This window comes from Gymnoscopelus microlampas (assembly GCF_963454915.1).
Source record: "Gymnoscopelus microlampas genome assembly, chromosome: 1".
NCBI classification, from domain to species: domain Eukaryota; kingdom Metazoa; phylum Chordata; class Actinopteri; order Myctophiformes; family Myctophidae; genus Gymnoscopelus; species Gymnoscopelus microlampas.
In genome coordinates, this window is record NC_139962.1 from 10,077,963 (window position 1) to 10,099,206 (window position 21,244).

General features: G+C 43.4%; 1 protein-coding gene across 2 annotated transcripts; it reads right to left on the reverse strand.

The window, feature by feature from the left end:
- Window positions 1–4,518: 4,518 nt before the first annotated feature.
- On the reverse strand, window positions 4,519–20,921 carry cpeb1b (cytoplasmic polyadenylation element binding protein 1b). Of its 2 annotated transcripts, none has more exons than XM_084059031.1 (11): window positions 20,625–20,921; window positions 20,043–20,318; window positions 17,349–17,581; window positions 15,842–16,103; window positions 13,133–13,246; window positions 12,197–12,286; window positions 11,120–11,256; window positions 8,842–9,040; window positions 8,310–8,404; window positions 8,121–8,201; window positions 4,519–6,054 (listed from the first exon to the last, which is right to left on the reverse strand). In XM_084059031.1, the coding sequence occupies exons 1-11, from the start codon at window positions 20,650–20,652 to the stop codon at window positions 5,944–5,946; spliced, it is 1,626 nt and encodes a 541-aa protein (XP_083915157.1). In that variant the 5' UTR covers window positions 20,653–20,921; the 3' UTR covers window positions 4,519–5,943. The 2 variants fall into 2 exon arrangements, with proteins under 2 accessions (XP_083915157.1, XP_083915156.1); XM_084059030.1 differs by having other exon boundaries at window positions 12,182–12,286.
- Window positions 20,922–21,244: the final 323 nt, after the last annotated feature.

The window sequence follows — 21,244 nt, forward strand, 5'->3', positions numbered from 1 at the left end:
TACAAATTCACAATACAAGGTCTACTAAACTGGAAGACTCATAAAAGCACTGAGCTTGTTTCAAATGAGTTCCCCATGCACACAAATCATGATGACATATAAGAGACAGACAGATATACACAACTACAATAGAATGTCATACAATCAGTTTACAGGTTACTGGTATGAAGAGTGAGAAATATGTACAAAAGGAGAAGGAGAGAGGGGGGGGGGTAGGGGGGTAGGTTAGGTTAGGACTTATACAGGGGCCATTTTCCAATTGCAGCCTCCTGAAGGTGTATCTTTAGGGCTGTTTTGAAAGAGAGTAGGGTTTTACACTCCTTTACTCCTTTTGGTAGGGCGTTCCACATTTTTGATGAATAGCATGAGAACGAGTTACTTCCCTTTGTTGAGCCAAAAAAGGGTTGGACAAGGTTTGTGGAGCTGCCTCTGGTATTGTGATCATGGACATCATTAACATTTTGGAAGTATTTTGACAAATACAGGGGGATCCCAATGTTGTGATATATCTTGAAGACCAGGCCCATAGCAAGTTGCTGTACTCTGTCCGCAACCCTAAGCCATCCAATCCTATCAAAATGATCAGGGGTTAGATGGGTTTTGTAGTTGAGGCCAAGAAGTAGCCTTACAAGTTTGTTTTGGGATGTTTGGAGCCTTGTTTTTAAGGCCTTGGAGGTGTTGTGATACCATGAAGTACATGCATAATCGTAATGACCTTGTATGAGGGCCACTGCAAGAGTCTTCAGAGTCTTCTTACTGACTTTACGATCAATACTCCGCAAATAGCGTGTTTTTTTGTGGACCATTTTGATCGTTTTTTCAGCATTTTTGTCACCAGAGAGGTCAGCCTCCAAGATAGAGCCCAGGTAGGTAATTTCGTTTTTTCTTTTGATGATATCATCACCCGCTTTGATCGTGAAGCTCTCTGCCTTTCTGAGGTTAGGAGTGGACCCAAAGAGGATGCATTCCGTTTTGCCCAGGTGTAATGAGAGCTTGTTGTCGGAGAGCCAGATGCAGATCTTGTTGAGTTCAGAGCTGAGAGTTTTCTCAACCTGCAGCCTGTCCCTGTCCGAGACTAGCAGGGCCGAGTCATCTGCGAACAGGAACAGGTTGCAGTCGCAGGCTGACGACATGTCATTCACATATATCAGGAACAGTAAGGGTCCTAGTATACTTCCTTGGGGAACACCACAAGTCACTGGGAGGGGGGGGACTGGGTGCCGTTTACTTCCACCACTTGCTCCCTCCCTTCCAGGTAGGATCTCATCCAGTTCACTGACGTGTCATCGAAACCTATTGCTTTGAGCTTATTGATCATAATCGGGTGATTAACGGTGTCAAAAGCCTTCTGGAGGTCCAGCATGACCATGCCGCAATATTTGCCCTTTTCAATCTCTTGTTTGATAGAGTCGTTCAAATAGAGAAGGCATGTGTCAGTGGAGTGGTTTGTTCTGAAGCCAGATTGGAATTTGTAGATTAGATTTTTCTCGGCAAGATACTTGTCGACCTGTTCATAGACTATTTTTTCCATGACTTTCGAGATGGAGCTTAGAATAGAAATAGGGCGGTAGTTGCCAGGGTCTAATTGGTTTCCTTTTTTGAACAGAGGGGTCACCCTTGCTTTTTTGAAGTCGTTGGGGACCTGTCCCTGTGTGGTGGAGAGGTTTAATATGTGGGTAATGATTGGAGCAATGGAGGCGGCTGAGTCTTTTAGAAATTTGGGGGGGATATTGTCGAGGCCTGTGGCTCTGTGTTGATTTAGAGCACTCAATTTTTTAAACACCTCTTCTGTTTTCACAGGGGAGAGTTTAAAGTCATCTTTGCAAACACCCTGTTTTTCGTAAAATGAGACAACATACTCCTCACCATATCTCCCAGAGTGTGGAGGAAGTTTTTCAACCAAATCTGAGGCTACGGTCGTGAAGAATATGTTGAGGATTTTACTCACTTCGTGTTTGGATGAAATGAGAGTGTCATTCACCTTGAGGCTTAAGTTTGAAAGCCTGGTTTTCAATTTTTTGCTGCAGCCTAGGAGGTTCTTGAGTAGCTTCCAAAGCTCTCGTGTTTTTTTTTGATTTTCCTCAATCTTGTCATCGAGGTAGCTTTTTTCTGCTAACAGGAGCATGCTATTTACCTTGTTTCTTAGCTTGTTTTTTTCCTTTTCAAGTTTAGCTACGTGGGATTCGAGACCTTTGTTAAAACATTTGGCTAGTTTGATCCTACTTTTATGAAGCTCAGAACACTTTTTGTCTCTGACTTTCATGGCAGTAAGGATGTCCGAATTCATCCATGGTACCGAGCGGGTTTTGACCCTGATGGTTTTCATGGGAGCCACACTGTCCAAAATTTGAATGAATTTGGTTTTGAAACTAAGCCAGGATTCGTCTACCTGTGTGCTGTTTAGAACGTCGGACCAATCCTGTTCCTCCAGTCTGTGATCTAAGTCCTCACTCTTATAATTTTTGAGGTCTCTGATTGTGACTGTTTTGTGGTAACCGGTCTTAGGTTTACGTTTCTTTCTGGTGCAGAAGATCATGTTGTGATCAGATATGCCACAGGTGGAAACACCACTATTTAGGATTTTTTTCCTTGTCCGTTGTTAGAATGAGATCTATGGTAGTTTGAGAGGAAACACACAGCCTTGTGGGCTGAGTGATCAGCTGGTGGAGTGAATGCCGATCACAACACGCCTTGAATGACTTATACACTGACGCTTCCTTGCGGAGTATGTCAGTGTTAAAATCACCAAGAAGAATCGTCTCCGCATGGTCCACTTTAGCTAAGCATTCATCAAGTCTATCATAGAAATCAGTCTGGTTAGGAGGTCTGTATATGGTACCGACTAGCACAGGTTTGGCATGTTTAAAAATGATCTCGACCCACACAGCTTCAATGTTTTCATCCATCAGGTCTTCCCGAAGGATGCAGACATTGTCAGTATGAACATACATGCAAACACCACCCCCGTTTCTGTTCCTATCTTTCCTGAAGAGTTTGTAGTTTTCAATCTCAATCACAGAATCAGTTATCGCTTGATCAAGTTTTGTTTCAGAGAAAGTTAAAATGTCAACCTTACCATCATAAAACATCTGCTTGATTTGTGTTAGCTTGTCTCCTGCTAGAGAATTCACATTAAGATGTATCATGTGCAAGCCAACGCCAAACGATTTGATCATTTTTTCAATAGATAGGTGTTTATCCACTGAGAGATGTTTAGGAGCAGTCTCGGGGGGGAGGGGGGTGTAGTGTCCATCAAAGCCATTGTTCCGTCGTGGGCAGCCAGCAGTGGGGGCAGCCGCAAGTTCCATCAGGTATTAACATATACACTTTTTATCTATTGAAAGAAAATGTTCAATTTCCCCTCTATTCCATGCTCAGGTCAGGAGTTTGATTTTAATGTTCTACACCCCAAATCTAGTACTTGACAGCACTTGCTAGCTCATAGTCAAAGTGCATTGAGGTTCTTGCTAGCTCATAGTCAAAGTGCATTGAGGTTCTTGCTAGCTCATAGTCAAAGTGCATTGAGGTTCTTGCTAGCTCATAGTCAAAGTGCATTGAGGTTCTTGCTAGCTCATAGTCAAAGTGCATTGAGGTTCTTGCTAGCTCATAGTCAACGTGCATTGAGGTTCTTGCTAGCTCATAGTCAACGTGCATTGAGGTTCTTGCTAGCTCATAGTCAAAGTGCATTGAGGTTCTTGCTAGCTCATAGTCAAAGTGCATTGAGGTTCTTGCTAGCTCATAGTCAACGTGCATTGAGGTTCTTGCTAGCCCATAGTCAAAGTGCATTGAGGTTCTTGCTAGCTCATAGTCAACGTGCATTGAGGTTCTTGCTAGCTCATAGTCAACGTGCATTGAGACTCTTGCTAACGTGTTTGTCAAAGCTGTTCTGAAATAGTAGAAACACTGGGAAGCCCAAAGAGTACACAATCACAAAGCAACTGTTGGACAAGTAGATGAAAAAGACCATATCACAGGGATGTGATAAACTCCCACTAATATTGGACTCCAGCCCCTTGCAACAATTGACAGTAGAAAACTGTTGTTCAAATTAAAAACTGTTTAAAATGAAGAATCTGCAGCTTTGCGACAACACATTACTTGACAGAAGTGTCAGTGCCCTCACCAGTGCCAAATAGCAGATCTACAAGCTCACAACGCGTGAGCTTGTGGCTCGGCTATTTTCAGAGCGCAACACCCATGCGCAACCAAACATAAAATGTTTGTCTTTTAGTTCTACTGGATCTCTTCTCCACTAGTCCCTCACTAACATTTTACTCTCTAGTTCTTTTGCTAACAATTGTCAATATATTTAGTCTTAGTCATTGTAGCCTAGTTTTTATTTAGTTTTCGGCAGTGAAAAAAGGTAGTTGACCAACATTTTTCGTCATTGTTAGTCGAAGAAATAAACACTAGTGGCCAGCACCAGCGACCAACTGGCTGCGTGCAACCTTCACTTTTGAACGAAACCATAATTAAACCAATTCCATTCAAACAAATAAGAATCCAGATGCAGTCAAGTAATGCTTCAACACCTTTATTGTGCCCAATCTGAACATCCTCCACATCTGTTAAGTAGCAGCAAACTTGGCAGACCACAATGAGGTAGACTTTCAACTCTAAAAAGCAGCTGGGCTAAAGACAGAGAGCTCAGTATGACAATGATGAAGGTAAAGGAAAAGTAAAAAGAAAAGAGAAAAACAAAATCAGACGGCTTTGTCTTTGGCACAGCTCAATATGCATTTCTGGTCAACTGGAACATGAAGTCAATGCTATAAGAAAGCAGGGGTTGGTACAGTAGGTCTACTCAAAGCAGAGTGGAAGTTCTCTTACAGTCAACAGGAGACAAGCAGCTGTTCAATACCTGCCCCGTTCTGCTGATGTACAAAAAAATTAAAAACTCTACTGCCACCCCTCCTGAAGTGCAAATTAAAAAGTGCAACAATAAAACTATACAATCGTAAATGTCAATATTCTAGTCTCAGTAAGATCCATCAAATTTGATCGTAAAATGATGGGCGACCCAGTTGATGCAGAGTCCAGTGATCATGTTTTGCATTGAATTCACATGAGAACTGGACAAGCAAAGGCAGGCTAAAGTAGTACTTTAAACATTTTTGTGCCCGTTCAGTTATAACTCGGGGGAAGGTTAAACGGAAAGAAACAAAAAACAACCCCAAGGAATGTGTTTCAGGGGGCGGTGGAGAGGAAAAATAAGGGAGGGGAGAAAATTAAAAAGCCGCCGGATAGAATTTTGGTCAAAAAGTTTCCATGTCATGACTTAAAACTGTTTGTGTACAAATTAGTAAAAAACTGCGTAAAAATGTTTGAAATGCGACTGGTTAAATGAAGCCCATCTCTCATCTTCCAAAGTAAGAAACACCAGCTGGCTTGCACAGGAAAAAACAATTGCCAACTTGGGACTGGGAAAAAGAAAAAAGTAAATTTAAAGGCACTGTATGGCATTTGCCAATGACCGGCTATGAGACTCGCGTGATCGCTCTTCACAATGCAACACATGTAAAACAAAAAATCAAAAACGAAAAAAAAACTGAAAAAAGGCATTTTCATTCACTTCCGAACCCTGAAGCTGACACCCATCTTTCTGTCTGGCCACAGGTCTGGGAGACTGCATAAGAAAAGTGTGTGGGGGAGGGGGGTGGGGGGGGAGGCCCTTGTCTATCCCAAACAAGGTCACTGTGCATAGTGCCATAGTGAACAAGTAAACAGCAAAAATGTAGCAAGTGCAATCGTGAACATCAAATCTTCTACAGTGTTTTTTTCCCCAGTGCCTGGTGAAGAGTGCCGCGGTGCCCCTCACAGGGCTTGTGAAGGACAGCTTGGCACCCGTGCTCTGCTTGGCGGGTAGCGTTCATACCCCCATCCGTCGTCGATCCATCCAGCGGTGTGGCGCTCCCAACTGAACACTCCTTCTTGTGAAGGCTTCTAGTTGGAGTCCCTGTTCTTCTGGTTACGCATCAGGGGCCGATGGTTGCTCAGGATGTCCATGGAGTGCTGCCAGTGCCAGCAGGAGCGGCAGTAGTACTTGAAACAGGCCTGTGCGCCGAGACAAGGACAGATGCATTATGGGTACAGTCTAGGTGCGCTATCCTTACAACCATAGATATAGAAACCTAGATTACATTGGCATTGGCCGCTGCAGTTCGTTGGAGCGACCTGTATCACGGCCGCCATATTTGAGAAGGCACGCTTCCCGACTACTGGCCAATCACAGCAAGTCTAGATTCTGCCAAGTCCGGAAAGACGCGCTGTGATTCGCCAGTAGCCTGGAAGCATGCCTCTAATATGGCGGCCGCGATACAGACGCCCCAGAGTGGGAGGAGGCGTCTACCTTTACATGTCTATTCTTACAACATACTATAGTACAAATATGAGCAAATTATTGGGTTTTGGCTCCTCAACAAGAAAATTAGCAATAAAATAGGGGGGGAAATGTAGTAACTGCACAAGGTAAGGTGCTTTCTTTTAGGTTTGCATGGGTCCTAAACACACACACACACACACACACACACACACACACACACACACACACACACACACACACACACACACACACACACACACACACACACACACACACACACACACACACACGTGTTGGGTGCCTGTGTCTGGAATGTGTTAAAATGATATATGTTATGAGTCTAAATTAAATGTACATGTGAGCATCAGTAAAAAGCCAAGGCACTAAGTAAAATAAAAGAAGCTCAACAGAACAAAAAGCTTAGTTCAGTGTGCAAATAAAAATAAAGCCCAATATTTGTGTACACATGAGCTGCATGAACAAGTCACTGGCACCTTGTGTGCTTTTGAAGTCGTCCATTATGGAAACGGATGCACTTAACCCATTTAGATCGGGAACCCCTATACCAATCAATCCTAGTCTTGCGTAGCCAGACAACTATTCCACAATCTCTGAATGCTATATAGTCTGGAACTACAACTCCCGAAATCCGAGAGGGGAAGCTGGCACTTCCGTTCACGAAAATATATATTTCTGCTAAGCAGCAAGCTAAATATACTTAGATGATTTGTATTTATATTCACATCCGGTTTATATTCTAATCATGATCAGAGCTTCCGAGTCCCAGACTGTATGAACGGAAACATTTGAAAATTGTGGGAGGCAACAGTCTGGCCACGCAAGACTAAATCAATCCGGGAACCCCTTTTGGGGTAGTTGTTGCCAAGTACAGTACATAATATATATATATATTTTAATACATATTTGAAGTTTTTCAGAAAATGTTTTTAGAATCAGCCACAGGTCTAGATGGGTTAAATATTGCCAAATGAAGTAATGAAACCATTATCAAAATGCAGAGCTTCTAGGAGACGAGCTTGATGGACCAGATTTAGACAAGTCCAGTGAAACCAAGGTCTATGGACAGGGGTGCACATAACTGGTGCGCAGGTGCGCATGCGCACCCAAAATAAAAAATGCGCACCACATCAGGCGACGCGAGGCGCTTTTGCGCACCAACAGCTGGGACAGGAATTTCCAAGCTTTTATTTTTTAGCAAAAATAAAAAATAAAAGCCTGGAGATCGAGGCTAGGAATTTACTTCCTGAAGCCACACTCACACAATCACTCTAAAGCACCCGTCGGCCCCATGTACAGCCATTAGGCACAGGGGTAGAGATATGACTCGCATCGCCTCGCGTCGCCTCGCATTGCCTCGCTGCGTGCACGCAGCCAGCAGCGGCTGTTAGAGGCACTCGTCACCGATGATGAACGCACCGTAATGGTGCAAAATATGCCGTGAACGTCCCAATCTGGCGGATAAAATCAGCGCAGCAGCACAGGGCACCAACCTTGGGGGCTTTATCTAACAGCGTGAGAAAAAAAAACGGCGAAAATCGGCGGAATTTAGAAGCAGAGCGTCCTTTTTTTCTCGCCCCCCCCCGTTGACAAAACTGTCCGGTGGGCACCGCGTGCTGAACCCCCCCCCCCCCCCCCCCCCGTTGACAAAACTGTCCGTGCTGAACCCCCCCCCCGTTGACAAAACGGGACGGGCGCCATGCGCACCAAGTCACATGTCCAGGTGCTCTTCTGCGTACCAGACCTAAAAAGTTATGTGCACCCCTGTCTATGGACTCACCTGGTCTCTGCAGAAGAACGGCCCAGCCTGGCGACTGCAAACTTGGCACATGGAATCTTCCAGGTAGGGGTCAATTTGGACCTGAGGAGGGAGGAACCATACTGCTCAGTTCTCGGTCAAAAAACAAAACAACCACAGGGCTAAGCCCAAGCATAAAGGCCGATTAGAGTGAACAGTAAAACCCTTTACCTTCTTTGTAAACTTGGGGGTTTTGATCTCCACAAACGCGGCACAAACAGCCTTCAGGTAACTGCGCTGATTGTTGAAGGTGACGCGCCCAGAGCCTGCAGATAGATACAGAAGAGGAAGGTCGAAAGTGAGGGAATCATCCAAGCGCCTTACATTATAAACTGCAACTCGGTTAATGCAAAGGTTAAATTGTAATTTAGATGGCATGCTATTTAGACAGATGCCAGGTTCATTTGTTGACCTGGCATCCTATAGTTTGTATAGTTTCAATGTACATATTTATTTATATTTTAATGTAATGTTTAGACTGATTCCAGTCATAATTGTTAAAGTCCAGCTACAAGTTAGTAAAATAATGTAAATAGTGCAGTAAGAGTATAAAACAGTCGTGCAACATCAACTGAAGCAATAAAAATATGACTGTAAATGTAAAATCATAAATGACGTGCTATCGGAATGGCATACTCACCGATACCAGCATCGGCAGCTTTTCCGATACTGGTATCGGAACAACTTCTACTCAATATCTCACCTATGGGGTATTTATGCTTGTCCGTGTCGATGCCAGCGTACATCACCCCTCCGAAGAGGTCGTTCATGATGCTGGCGAGGGCCTCTGCATTCAGCATGCCATGCAAGGCGCCCACAAACACGGTCTTGCTGGGGTCCAGGCGCTGGGACGGGCAGCGCACGTAGTTACTGTCAGAGATCACCCAGGGAATGACCTGCACCTGCAACACAGGAGCAGAGGAGGAGGGGGATTAGCAGAGAAATTAAAACTCTGCCTAGCGCAGTGGTTCTCAAACTTTTTCATGTCAAGAAACCCCAAAATGAATTATTTGGCCGTGGTGTAGATGGGGTGAAATAGAGGGGGCCTAGTATAGACCCCAGGGGGACTCCACTACACTAAGTATATAGGGTTCGAGTGGTGAAAAACATGGCAGGAATCAACTAATTAAGAGGCGATTTGTACCGAGCCAATACATAAATGAATCGATATATCGATTCAACTTTTTGAAACACTGAAACTCTGTTGGTGCCAGTCTTTTTTCCTCCGTTTGTTTAGAAAAGATTGAAACTCTGTTAAAGTATTTTTTTCCAACACGCACAACCCGAGGAGAAAATGGCATGCAGTTCATACTCCTGACTGTAGAGGGCAGCAGTACATCTTGCAGAATCTAGAAGCCTTTAGTTTTAAAAGCTGGATAGTCACAGATCAGCTCAAAGCCAACCTCAAAGCTAACACCGCATCACATGACGTGTTGCGAGCTTGTCATCAGCTATTTTCGACATGTGATACCGTCGTTCAAACCAAGTATGAATCAGACTTAACTCTAGTGTACAAATGGAACCCATTTAGTTCCAACACTCAAGACTAAAATTCAAACTGGAGGTATTTTATTTTAGGGCCCCAGAGATAAAATATTGTATCAAAACGGGAGTCTGTGGCTTATTGCATATCAAGACTGGGGGTTCCTTGAAATTAACCCATTAAAACCGGGAACACATCTGTGTAACCACTTTAACCATTATTGTATACTTTGCTTATATATCTGCTATTCTTGAATAGCCAGTAGGGGTGTGCCGATATATCGTCCCGCGATATATCGCGATACGTTTTCCCGACGATATGTATCGTTTTGGAAAAAAAAAATATCGTTTTTGAATTTTTTTTTTTTTTTTTACAATCATAATAATCAGGCATGCAAACGGCCCCGAAGTGAAAAGAGTGACAACATGTTTTTTTTTTGGGTCAGGTGTCATACTATTTGGATTCAAAACGGCTATTGTAGCTGAAAAGCTACAAGTTTGCATGTCTGAATAATGCAAAAACAGAATTATTTGTTTGCATTTTCTTTTTTTCCTCCTCCATATATTTTCATAATAAAAAAAGTGCGTATCGTATCGTATCGAAATCGTATCGAAGTTGTGAGCCAAATATCGTATCGTTTCGTGAAATTAGTGTATCGGCACACCCCTAATAGCCAGAGTGCCGCGCTATGAGCTTGCAATTTTTTTTAAATCGTGAACATTTGTGTAAATCTAGAGGTCCCTGGAACATATTTTGAGATGGGGTCCCGGGTCCCCGGCCAAATACATATTTTGGGGGCCCTTGTTCTTTGAGAACCACTGATTATAGCAACTTAAGTTTTCAAAACAACTGTTCTATTTAGAAGCAAAAGATTTGAGTTAATGTACAAATGTTAGCTTTGAAAAAAATAAAAAAAATAAATGCAGATATACAAGCTCATAGCGTGGCACTCAGTGCCACGCTATGAGCTTGTAGATCTTCAATTATTTGAAAAATCATGAAAATGTGCGCAAATATTTGAATATAAAGGTTAAAATCCAAAAAGCCAGATGCTTTCCCGGTCTTGACCCATTAAGACCTGGAACTTTGTCATTTTTTGATTTGAGCTAAAGCAATATTTTACACTTTGGGCTATTCAAAAATAGCAGATATACAAGCTCATAGCGCGGCTACGAGCTTGTAGATCTGCTATTTTTGAAAAATCGTGAAAATGTGTGCAAATCTTTGAATATATATATTTTTAAAGCGAACATTTTTAACTCAAATCTTTGCTTCTGGGGGGTCTCTGGAACAACATATTTTGATGGGGGTCCGCAGCCAAATACATATAATTTTGGGGGTCCTTGACATGAAAAAGTTTGATCACCACTGATATAGAAACATACGTTTTTCAGAAAACTGTTCAGATTTAGGAGAGAGATAATCGGCTTCAGGTCTCAATGGGTTAATGGGTTAAAGGTTGATTCACATGAATGTAGGGTCGTTGCAGCACACTCACGTCCTTGCATCGCATCCTGCGGCTGGACATCTTGAAGTAGTACTCTCCACTGTCTTCAGGGTGCAGCAGGTCCTGGGTGCAGGCCTGCAGCAGTCCACGCACAGACTTCTCGTTCTCAAACACCAGGTAAACATAGCCTGCAAACATACGACCAGGGATGCTTTCAAGTGTTTCAACAGAATTATGACAAGCCCATAATATTGAGGCGCAAAACAAAGTATGATTGGTTACTATAGCAACAGCGACCAAAATTCCCTTTTACAATCATTTTATGTGCAGTGCAAAACTCATGACTACACAACCAACTAGAAGTATAAGGTAGGCTAGGCTGGGATCCAGAATGCTTCTCTACGTTCGGCAATTTTGTTTCTCACTCGCTATACAGTCTGGAAAGCCTCCCAACTTGTGAAAACGACTTGTGGCTTCTGATTGTCTGTAGGGGGGGGAGGGACCAGTGATGTAAAACTAGAGTCACTTCCTGACTTGCCTAGTCATTACAATACGACTCAAATGGGAGGCTGGCCAGACTGTTAACCAAAGTGAGAAAAAATAAATCAGCCGAACGTAGTGAATCTGGCTGGGTTCCATGTAGGCCAGCGTTTCTCAAATGGGGTTCTAAAACACAAAATATGAAGGTCTGATATTGTTATGAATGATTTATTCTATGGTCCATGAAATCTGGAAATCATACGCGAAAAATGTTATATGCCACACATTTTCAAAACAATTATACGTCAGCCACCCACCAATAAAAGAGAAGTTGCCTGCTACCGTAGCTTCGCTGCATCATTTTATTTTTACCTGGCCGAGTGAATTTCAAATATTAAAGCCAAAGAAAACCAATTGCTTGGAACGTACAACTGAAAAAGGACAAAGGAGAACCAAAAAAAAGTGTTGTGCTGGTGATGAGTTAAATATTGTAGCAGCAGTGAATGGGTGTGGTTGGTGCAGAGTTGACCTTTCCCCTTCAGATCACCAGCATCATACCGTGCGCTCACCTAAGTGCAACCTTGGAGCCAGAAGTAGTAATGTAAAATGCATAGCCTACCAGCCTGTCGTTACCTTTGGGCATATTACCTTTGGGAGGGCACCGGGGGTGTTTGCCATCCTTACCCGGCCACTCCACACTCAGAGGGCCATAACCGCTGAACGTGTTGATCAGACCAGCTAAAAAAAAAAGCAAACACAATTTTGATTAATAAACATTTCACCACTTCAATTAAACCAATATATCGTTGCTGTCGGGGCAGAAACCTTTTATGTCCATATTTTAACTTTTTTCATGATTTTTCAGATCATACTAGTGTCACACGAAAGCGTCAAGTTTCAAGCGCCGAGTTTCGAGCTTGTAGATCTGCTACTTTTGCCATCGTTTTAATTTTGAATCCTTTAAAGTAATAGTTTTGCACATATGAGGTTTCCACCTGACAAGACGATATAAAATGTAGCCAAATAAAACTATGCCATTTCAGCACATGCGTTGCCTTTCACAGAAAAAAAAAGCAGGCAATGATTAAAATAAACAAGCCTAAAAGTTCATTTTACTTTGTCCCCTCGATTCAATGTGTCCTCTGCATTTAACCCATCCTAAGGAGCAGTGTCCTCTGCATTTAACCCATCCTAAGGAGCAGTGTCCTCTGCATTTAATCCATCCTAAGGAACAGTGTCCTCGGCATTGAACCAATCCTAAGGATCAGAGAGCAGCCAACGACTCCAGTTGTAAAGTACCTTGGTCATGGGCACTGACTGAGTACCTAGCAGGTCTCATTGACGTGGGAGGAAACCCAGCGTAAACGTGAAGAGAACGCGCAAACCCGGCCGACGTCCTTGCTCTGAGGCAACAGTGCTAACCACTGAGTCACCGCGCCGATAAAAAAGATAACACGGGGAACACGGGGGAATAAAATTGGTATTCAAGGCAATTCATTTTAAAGCCAATTTATTTACGAATTCCAACAATATTTTTCAAACCTCTAGTGAGAATACGTCCGGTGTAAAACACGGTGCCAGTACCTTCAGTGATGTCCCAGGGAACGCCTCCAAGGAACACTTTACAGGAGTACAGAGGATTCTTGTCGTTTCTGGGAGGCAGCTGGCCGCTCCAGGTGAACGTGGCCTCGTTCACAGCTGAAAAATAAAGCCAAAACAAAGCGATATGATATACTTCCCGGCCTTAAGCCCATGAACCACCTACTTCCGACACACTTGCAAGTGTCATTTTTTGATTTGAGCTAAAAAGCATTATTTTACACTTTGGCTATTCAAAAATAACAGATATACAAGCTCATAGCGCGGCACCGAGTGCCGCGCTATGAGCTTGTAGATCTGCTATTTTTGAGAAATCGTGAAAATGTGTGCAAATCTTTGAATATACGTTTTAAAAGCGAACATTTGTAACTCAAATCTTTGTCTCTGGGGGTCCCTGGAACGAAATAATTTGAGATGGGGGTCCGCGGCAAAATACAAATAATTTTGGGGGTCCTTGACATGAAAAAGTTTGAGAACCACCGACATAGTAACATAGTTTAAAAAAAAAAAAAAACTGTTAGGATATATAAGACATTTTGTAGAATCGGCCTCGGGTCTTAATGGGTTAAGCAAATATCAATGAGATTGGTATTTAAGATAGTCAAGGGACAGTGCCTTCAATATACCCTCATACCGTCAAACATCTTCTCCAAAATGAGTGACATCCACAACACTATAAGTGGGAAGATTCTTATTCTACTACTCAGCCACCATCCAAAGGCTGGGAATCATTGGTTTCTTTTAAAACTGACATGAAGGGGAGGTAAATGTAAATTCCCATCGAAAGGAGGTGCCACCCACTGCAGCCGTTAATCCTTTTCTCCTTTGTACAGAGTATTTGTTGACGACATGTATTGTGCCAATTCTTTATGCCATGTTGATGAATTGAATACATAGGACCCCAATGGAAACAAGTCCCCAGGCCCTTTAGCCTCAATGCCTGTGCTGTTCACATTTCTGACTAATAAAGTATTCAATCAAACATGAGCAGAGAATTTAAGTCATAATTCATTACAGCACATCAACCAAATTCATATTTTCTGGAGGTCACCATTTTGACGTAAACACTTAACGTGGAGGTTAGCGGTTTAAAAAACAGTACGGGTTTTTTGATATTGATTGATTTTGCACCAGTGACACTGGGGCAAACATTTCAGCACAATTTCTGCTGCACATGGGGACCCGATAGACTGCTCAGTGTTATGACACAAATGTGAAATGAGCTCTATAAATAGTCATAGGGTCACTTTCAACCACTTGGAACGTACATCTTGTGTAGACAGCCGATAAGAGATCTCTGCCTACTGATACAGCGCTAAATCTAAATTCATTGAATGATGCAGTTGTGATAAGCATTTGAAGGAGTAGTTCACCCCCAAAAAAATGACTTATTTCTATCAATTGCACACCCCATGAAGCAGCCTAGAGTTCATGGAGATTTTTTGTCGCGTTCCTAAGACAATAATTTGACGACCGACGTAATCTCTGCCGGTCATCAAATTATTGGCTTAGGAATGCAACAAAAACTAAAAAAGTTGCCATGATTTCAAGGCTTCATGGGGTGTGCAATTGATAGAAATGAATTCCCCTTTTTTGGGTGAACTACTCCTTTAAGACACCACTTTGATCAATTTAGACAAGTTGAGATCAATAATAAATAAACTGACAACTCAATTATGAAAAATGAATGAGTGAATTCCTTAAACGTCTACGTCATACATGGGCAACTGGCGGCCCCCACCTTCACTTAATGCGGCCCACAGGTTAATACTGACATATTATTGATTTCAGCAATTCCAAACATGACCCGCTTTAATTACTTCAGTCTATGTTAGTACACATAGTATAACAATTCTATTGTCTGTTTTATGTCCAATGTAGTTGCATTTAAGTTCAAATGCATTTGAAATTAAAGGTAGGGCAAGTGATTTTCTTTGGTTAAAATAAGTGTTAAATAGCTCTATACTCTGATAGTACTCATTGCTATAGTGTTTGTTCAGTAAAAGGAGTCTCCTTGTCTCTCCAGCTCTTTATTAAACAGAAAATGCATTTTTGTTTCAGTTTCATTTCCAATTTTATCCAATCAAGATATAGATTAAACAAGTGAAATTGGAAGTGATGACACTAAGAAATGAGCATGCAAAATTGGAACTGGAACACTATAAAAATTAAGCTTAAAAATGGGTACTTTCTCCTGATTGGCTGAGATTTTGACACCTACCGAAAAATGTATTTTCTGTTCATCAAAGAGCTGGAGAGACGGGGAGACTCCTGTTACTGAACAAACACTCTATGGCAATGATTACTATCAGAATATAGTGCTTTAACCTTTTAACAAAATACTTTTGTTTTAACCAAAACATATCACTTACCCTACCTTTAAATAAAAATGATACTTTTCAGGATTCCAATTCAAAAATGGCAAAAAGAAATTCAGGATTCCAATTAAAAAATAGCAGATCTACAAGCTCAAAACGCGTCGCGACGCGTTTTGCGCTCGTAGATCGGCAATTTTTGCTACTTTTGTGTGAATTAGAACGGTAAATGGTACGGCATTAATTTAGGAAAAAAGTTAAAATACGGAGATAAGATGAATGCAATGTGGCCCTCTGGAGTGAGTGTGGAAATGTAGTGGCCCTCTCCCATCATCAAAGTTGCATCACCCCTGGTCTACGTCTTCCATGTGTGACTCACCTGCAGCCTGTCTGTGCAGGCGAGCCTCCCTCTCGATGCTGAAGGTGTCGTCGTGCTGGTCCAGCAGGTCCAGAGCGGGCCACAGGGAGCCGGTGGGCCAGCGGCGGGACATGGCCATGGAAGCGGGGCTGGCACTGGGCGGTGGGGTCAGGGGCGAGCTGCAGTCCTGGGGCTCCAGGACACGAGAGCCCAGGCGCAGCGGGTCCTTCTGCTGCATGCTGGACATCAGATAAGGCAGGGGAGGGGAGATCCTCAAGGTCGACTGGGGGGGGGGGGGGGCGAGACATAATCGTACCGCGTTAAACTGGGGGGGGCATGGAAACTCCTTTGTGTGAAATGCATGTACATTTTATGGCAAATCTTGCCGTCATTACTAGAGCCAGACCGTCATTAGGACAGGTGTTGAAAACTAGCACTTGTGCTACACTTTAAGCAATTCATCTGGTTCGTCCATGTCAAATGCATAAAAACACAAAAAAACTAGAGCCAGACCCTTGACGACATCGGTATCTGATATTATGCAGTCAATTTTAACCACTTTCAACCTGCCGTCTTAAATAGGTTAACATTTACAAGAGTTGATACATTTTTTCAAGTCGACAGATCTACAAGCTCACAGCGTCACGCGCTGTGAGCTTGTAGTTGTGTTTAAACATTTTGGTCTCGTTTCCTTAAAGCGGAACAATGTAATGTAATGTAACTTTTTTTAATGAATACAATGTTATTTTGTCCAATCTGTATGGTAGAGTATGTTGATACAATATAACTAATACAATTGGGGTGGTTGTATTTGGTCTCCATGCTCTTCTATTGAGACATTTAGATCGTGTCAAAGGTCATGTCTCACCTAGACACAGGATCGGACAAGATCTTTGACCTGATGGTCAAGATTCAATTTATCCCCTGAGCAAGCAGGCAGGCTCCATTAGCTCAATGTTAAAAATTCCAGCACTTGCGCAGGAAACCGGGTTCAAATCCGGGGTAGAAGTGGAAAGTTAGACAGAAACTTAATTTTTGACTAGTTTTATTTTTGACTAAATATTGGTCAAAAACATGGGTAAATTAGGTCGTGCTCTAATTTAAATTATTTTCTTGGTAATTATTACATGTGACATCATCTCAGTAATAGGCCCTATGCACAGCAGCCATATTGTAAGACATTCACAGGTGTTATCAATGATACTAATGAAGGCTCTGTTCCATTCTGGTCAGACGGAGTCAGGGTGCTGATATTGTGCATGTTGGCTCACTGGAAACACTCCCAAATGGCCCTTTACAGGTGTGTAACTCTGAGAGTGTACAAATGGAACCAAATGGACCCTGACGGGTCCATTTGGTTCCATTTGTACACTCTCAGAGTTATGGGGTAGTGGAAATCTGAAATTCAAAAATCTTTGAACTACTGTGCTACACTAAATTGAACAGAGCCTTCATTAGTATCACTGGTAACACCTGTGAAGGAAGTGATAATATGGCTGCTGTGCAGAGAGCCTATCCAGGCACATACCAGCAGGTCACACAGATGGTCTGAGCCAGAGCTGAAGCCGCTGGTCTCGGAGTCCCCTGGGCTGCTGGAGCGGGAATCCATGAAGGAACGCGAGTCCAGGCGGCTGGTCATGCGAGCCATGCCAGGGAACTTGTCCAGGAAGTCTGCAGGCGTTCCCACAGGCTCGTTGGCCCCTGGGTAGCCCGGAGGTTTGCCCAGGATGTTATGCAGGGGACTGTTCAGCATGCCTAGCACTGGAAGAGGGGGGGTGTGGGACAAACGGTGACACAGCATTTACAGGCTGAATTGGATAAGCGTGACCTTTTTCCTATATGACTCAACAGTTACATAGAAGGACCTACATTAGGGAATCGATTACGGGCAACGCTACCTCTGAAGCACAAGATGGATTCCTCAAAATGAGGGTAACCGATCAAACCATTTCTTTGGCCATCCAAACAATAGCAGATCTACAAGCTCATAGTGGTACGAGCCTGTAGATCTGCCTTTTTTTACCTTGAAAATGTGTGCAAATCTTTGAATATATATAGGCTATGTTTTAAAGCCAACATTTTTAACTCCGATCTGTGCCTCTGGGGGTCCCTGGAACAACATATTTTGAGATGGGGGTCCGTGGCCAAATACTTTTTTGGGGTACTTTTTTCCTTGACATGGAAAGGTTGGAGCACCACTGATATAGCAACATACTGTTAGGATTTTAGAAAACATTTGGCCGCGGAAGCCCATCTCAAAATGTTGTTCCAGGGACCCCCCAGAAGCAAAGATTTGAGTTACAAATGTTCGCTTTAAAAATATATATTCAAAGATTTGCACATATTTTCAAAAATTCTACAAGCCAATAGCATGGCACTCGGTTTTTGAATAGCCAAAGAAATCTAAAATGACACAGATGCGTTCCCGGATTCTGAATGGATTAAACCGGTGACAACATTTGTGTTGGCGTCATAGCCATTTATGAGAGCCGAGTAAGCGACCTGGTCTGATCACTGCAGGCTGCTCAGCTGCCACACTGCAACTGTAAGGTTCTATAAATGCGTATGTGGAAGTGGAATGGGTATGCAAGATCACTGCCAACACACTGCGATCTGAAACACTCCCAAGCATCTACAAATGCAATTCCCACTTTGTTCCAAGTACAATGCCTCGACTAAACCAATGTCAGTGGTTTAGTCGAGGCTAGCTGACCCCAGGGCTCTATACTAGGTCAGCTAGCCTTTCCCTCTACACCAAATGTTTGCCGACAATCGCCCATCTACAAGCTCAAAACAACGTGACACGTTGAGAGCTTGTTGAGCTGCCATTTTCCCCAAATGTGTCTGCCCCAGAATAAGGACGCAAGGGTTTAAGTGGTTAGGCATCTGTGGATCTCAAAAGATTTAATGAGTTGGGTTTGAAAAGAGATCCACAGTGATGGGACTGGTATTGGGTTTGAAAAGAGATCCACAGTGATGGGACTGGTATTGCTGAACAGTGGCTGGTTTAGGCACTTGCTATTTTTGGTTAAGAGTGGGTCAGCAGAAGAAAAAAAAAAAACATGGCAAATGATACTGTGGTCTTGTAGCAGAAAACGCAGAATGTGAAGTTATGGAATATTCTGCTTTAGGCAGCAATCAGAGCTTTGGCCCACTTTGCAGGCCCAGTTTAGAATGCTCTCTTAATGAAAACTTTTGTCTGGTTCATTGGCATGGCCGTGTGCCAGCCTGACCACAGCGCCACAAATGGGTCAGATCAAGAACTGGGGCAGGGTGGTGAAATCACCAGTCATTGGCATTTCCTTCAACTAGCCATCTAAAGAAAATATAAATCCTTGGTCAGAAGTCTGTCAACAGACACAATCCTAGCAAAGTACCACCCACGTTAAACAGCATAGTGTAACGGTGTAAACACAGTACACTGATAATGCAACACAAAACACAAAAACTATACTGAAGCCCACATGCTAATGATGCTTGTCTAGGGTAAGTCTAGTCATTTAAGAGATTGACCATTACTCATAGCACAGTATAAAGAGGTTAGCTTTTCAATGTAAAAATCAGTCAATTCATGATGCTAAACTAGTAAAATGTCCAGTGAGACACTGGACATTTTACTAGTTTAGCCAAATCAACGCATAGCAACAGGTACACTGACAAGCTTAAACAATAAAATAAATGACCCGTACGCTGAACGACGCTTTGACAGCCTACAAGTTCGCTTCCACACGTCAAGTATACAGGTATGATGTGTACATACAAATACCCCCCCCCCCCAAAAAAAAAGACACGATGCCAACTAAATGTTTTGCGGTCTCACTGAAATGTGTTTACCCTGACTGATTGCCAAAGGTGCAGCAGAGCGAAACTGCCACATCATCCCCGCTACTGATGCTACACAAAAATACCCACACACACACACACACCCAGGGGATGAAGGGAACAGCTCACAAACCAACAACTAAAGCTGTACAGTAAAAAAAAAAATAGCACCAGTCACAACACAGCCCCGACATCTGAAGAACTATTAGCACGTACCAGACAGACCCCCCCCCCCCCCCTTTACTACACAAACAATCGTTCCTTTATTTACTTTCAGCTCATGCAACCACAGCAAACCAGTCCGAGTCCCATGGTCACATAGCGTGTCCCCGTCCTACAATAGCAGTTATTGTACAATTTCACCCCCCCAAAAAAAAGAGGATCTTGGAACAGTACTCACTAGAGGCTGAGTTAGCTTGGGCGGTGGTGGCTTGGGCTCCACCGGTGTTGTTGGAGTATGTGGACCGTTGGTCTCCGGTGTCCTGGCTGCTCCAGGGGCGTTCCCAGCCGGTCAGGTTGAGAGACTGGAGGCCCAGGCCGAGGTCTGTGACATCCAGAAGGCCCCTGGGCGATGACATCTCCTGGGAGAGCGACATACCACCGCCGCCACCAGCACTGCAGCTGGGAAAGAGCATCCTGCTGCCTACCACGGCAGACAGCTCCGATTCTTTCCGATCTGACGTCCAGCACAGAGGGAAAGGGGGGGGAAAAAGTACAAATGAAAAATACAAAAAAAAAAAAAGGACAAAGTGTTAGGACAGCCAGAAATACCAGTCAGTTATACTACACTCTGCATTCATGTTCTAAGAAGAAGAAAAAGGCAGTGAGAGCTGATATTTTCTAGAAACACAGCCTCTGTACAGGAAAAACACATGTATAAACCAAATCCAAGTGACAGAAACCAATATCCCGTCATGGTAATCAATCATCCCGTCTCTCTCTCTCCACCTCCTCCCCTGGTTGACGGCCGGGGCGAGCTAACCTGCCACTGTTCCTGGTGCCACTGCCATGCATCTCCGTCCGCATCACTGGCCCACCTAGCAGCATGTGACCCAGCTGCTGCTCACGCACTCACACACCCCTGCTAATGACATCAGCTGCACGCGCACACACACACACACACACCCTGTCCCCCGTTCGCTCTCTCTTAACAACTGTGTAATGAAAAATTCCTGTAGATGTTGGCTAGCCGATACATCCCCTCCACTCTCTCTCTAGTAGAGCACAACGCAGTTTGAATGGAGTCGACAGATCTCTGCTGCTGCTGTGCTGCTCGCTGTCTAGCTTCTTTGGAGTGAGCTGGCAAAACAGCACGGTAGGGGAGGGGCAGAGATGAGAGGCAGAGCTTACAGCAGCATGGGGAGGGAGGGAGGTACATGGAGCAGCTGACTCTGCAGTGAGACGTAGAAACTACAAAGTTGGTTGGATTTCTTTTTTTGAACATGGGTCAAAACATCCTGATGTTGAAAAGGGGTTAACCCATTCAATCCGGGAACGCATCCGTGTCATTTTAATACTTTGGGGGGCTATTCAAAAATAGCAGATCTACAAGCTCATGGCGCGGCACCCGAGTGCCACGCTATGAGCTTGTAGATCTGCCAT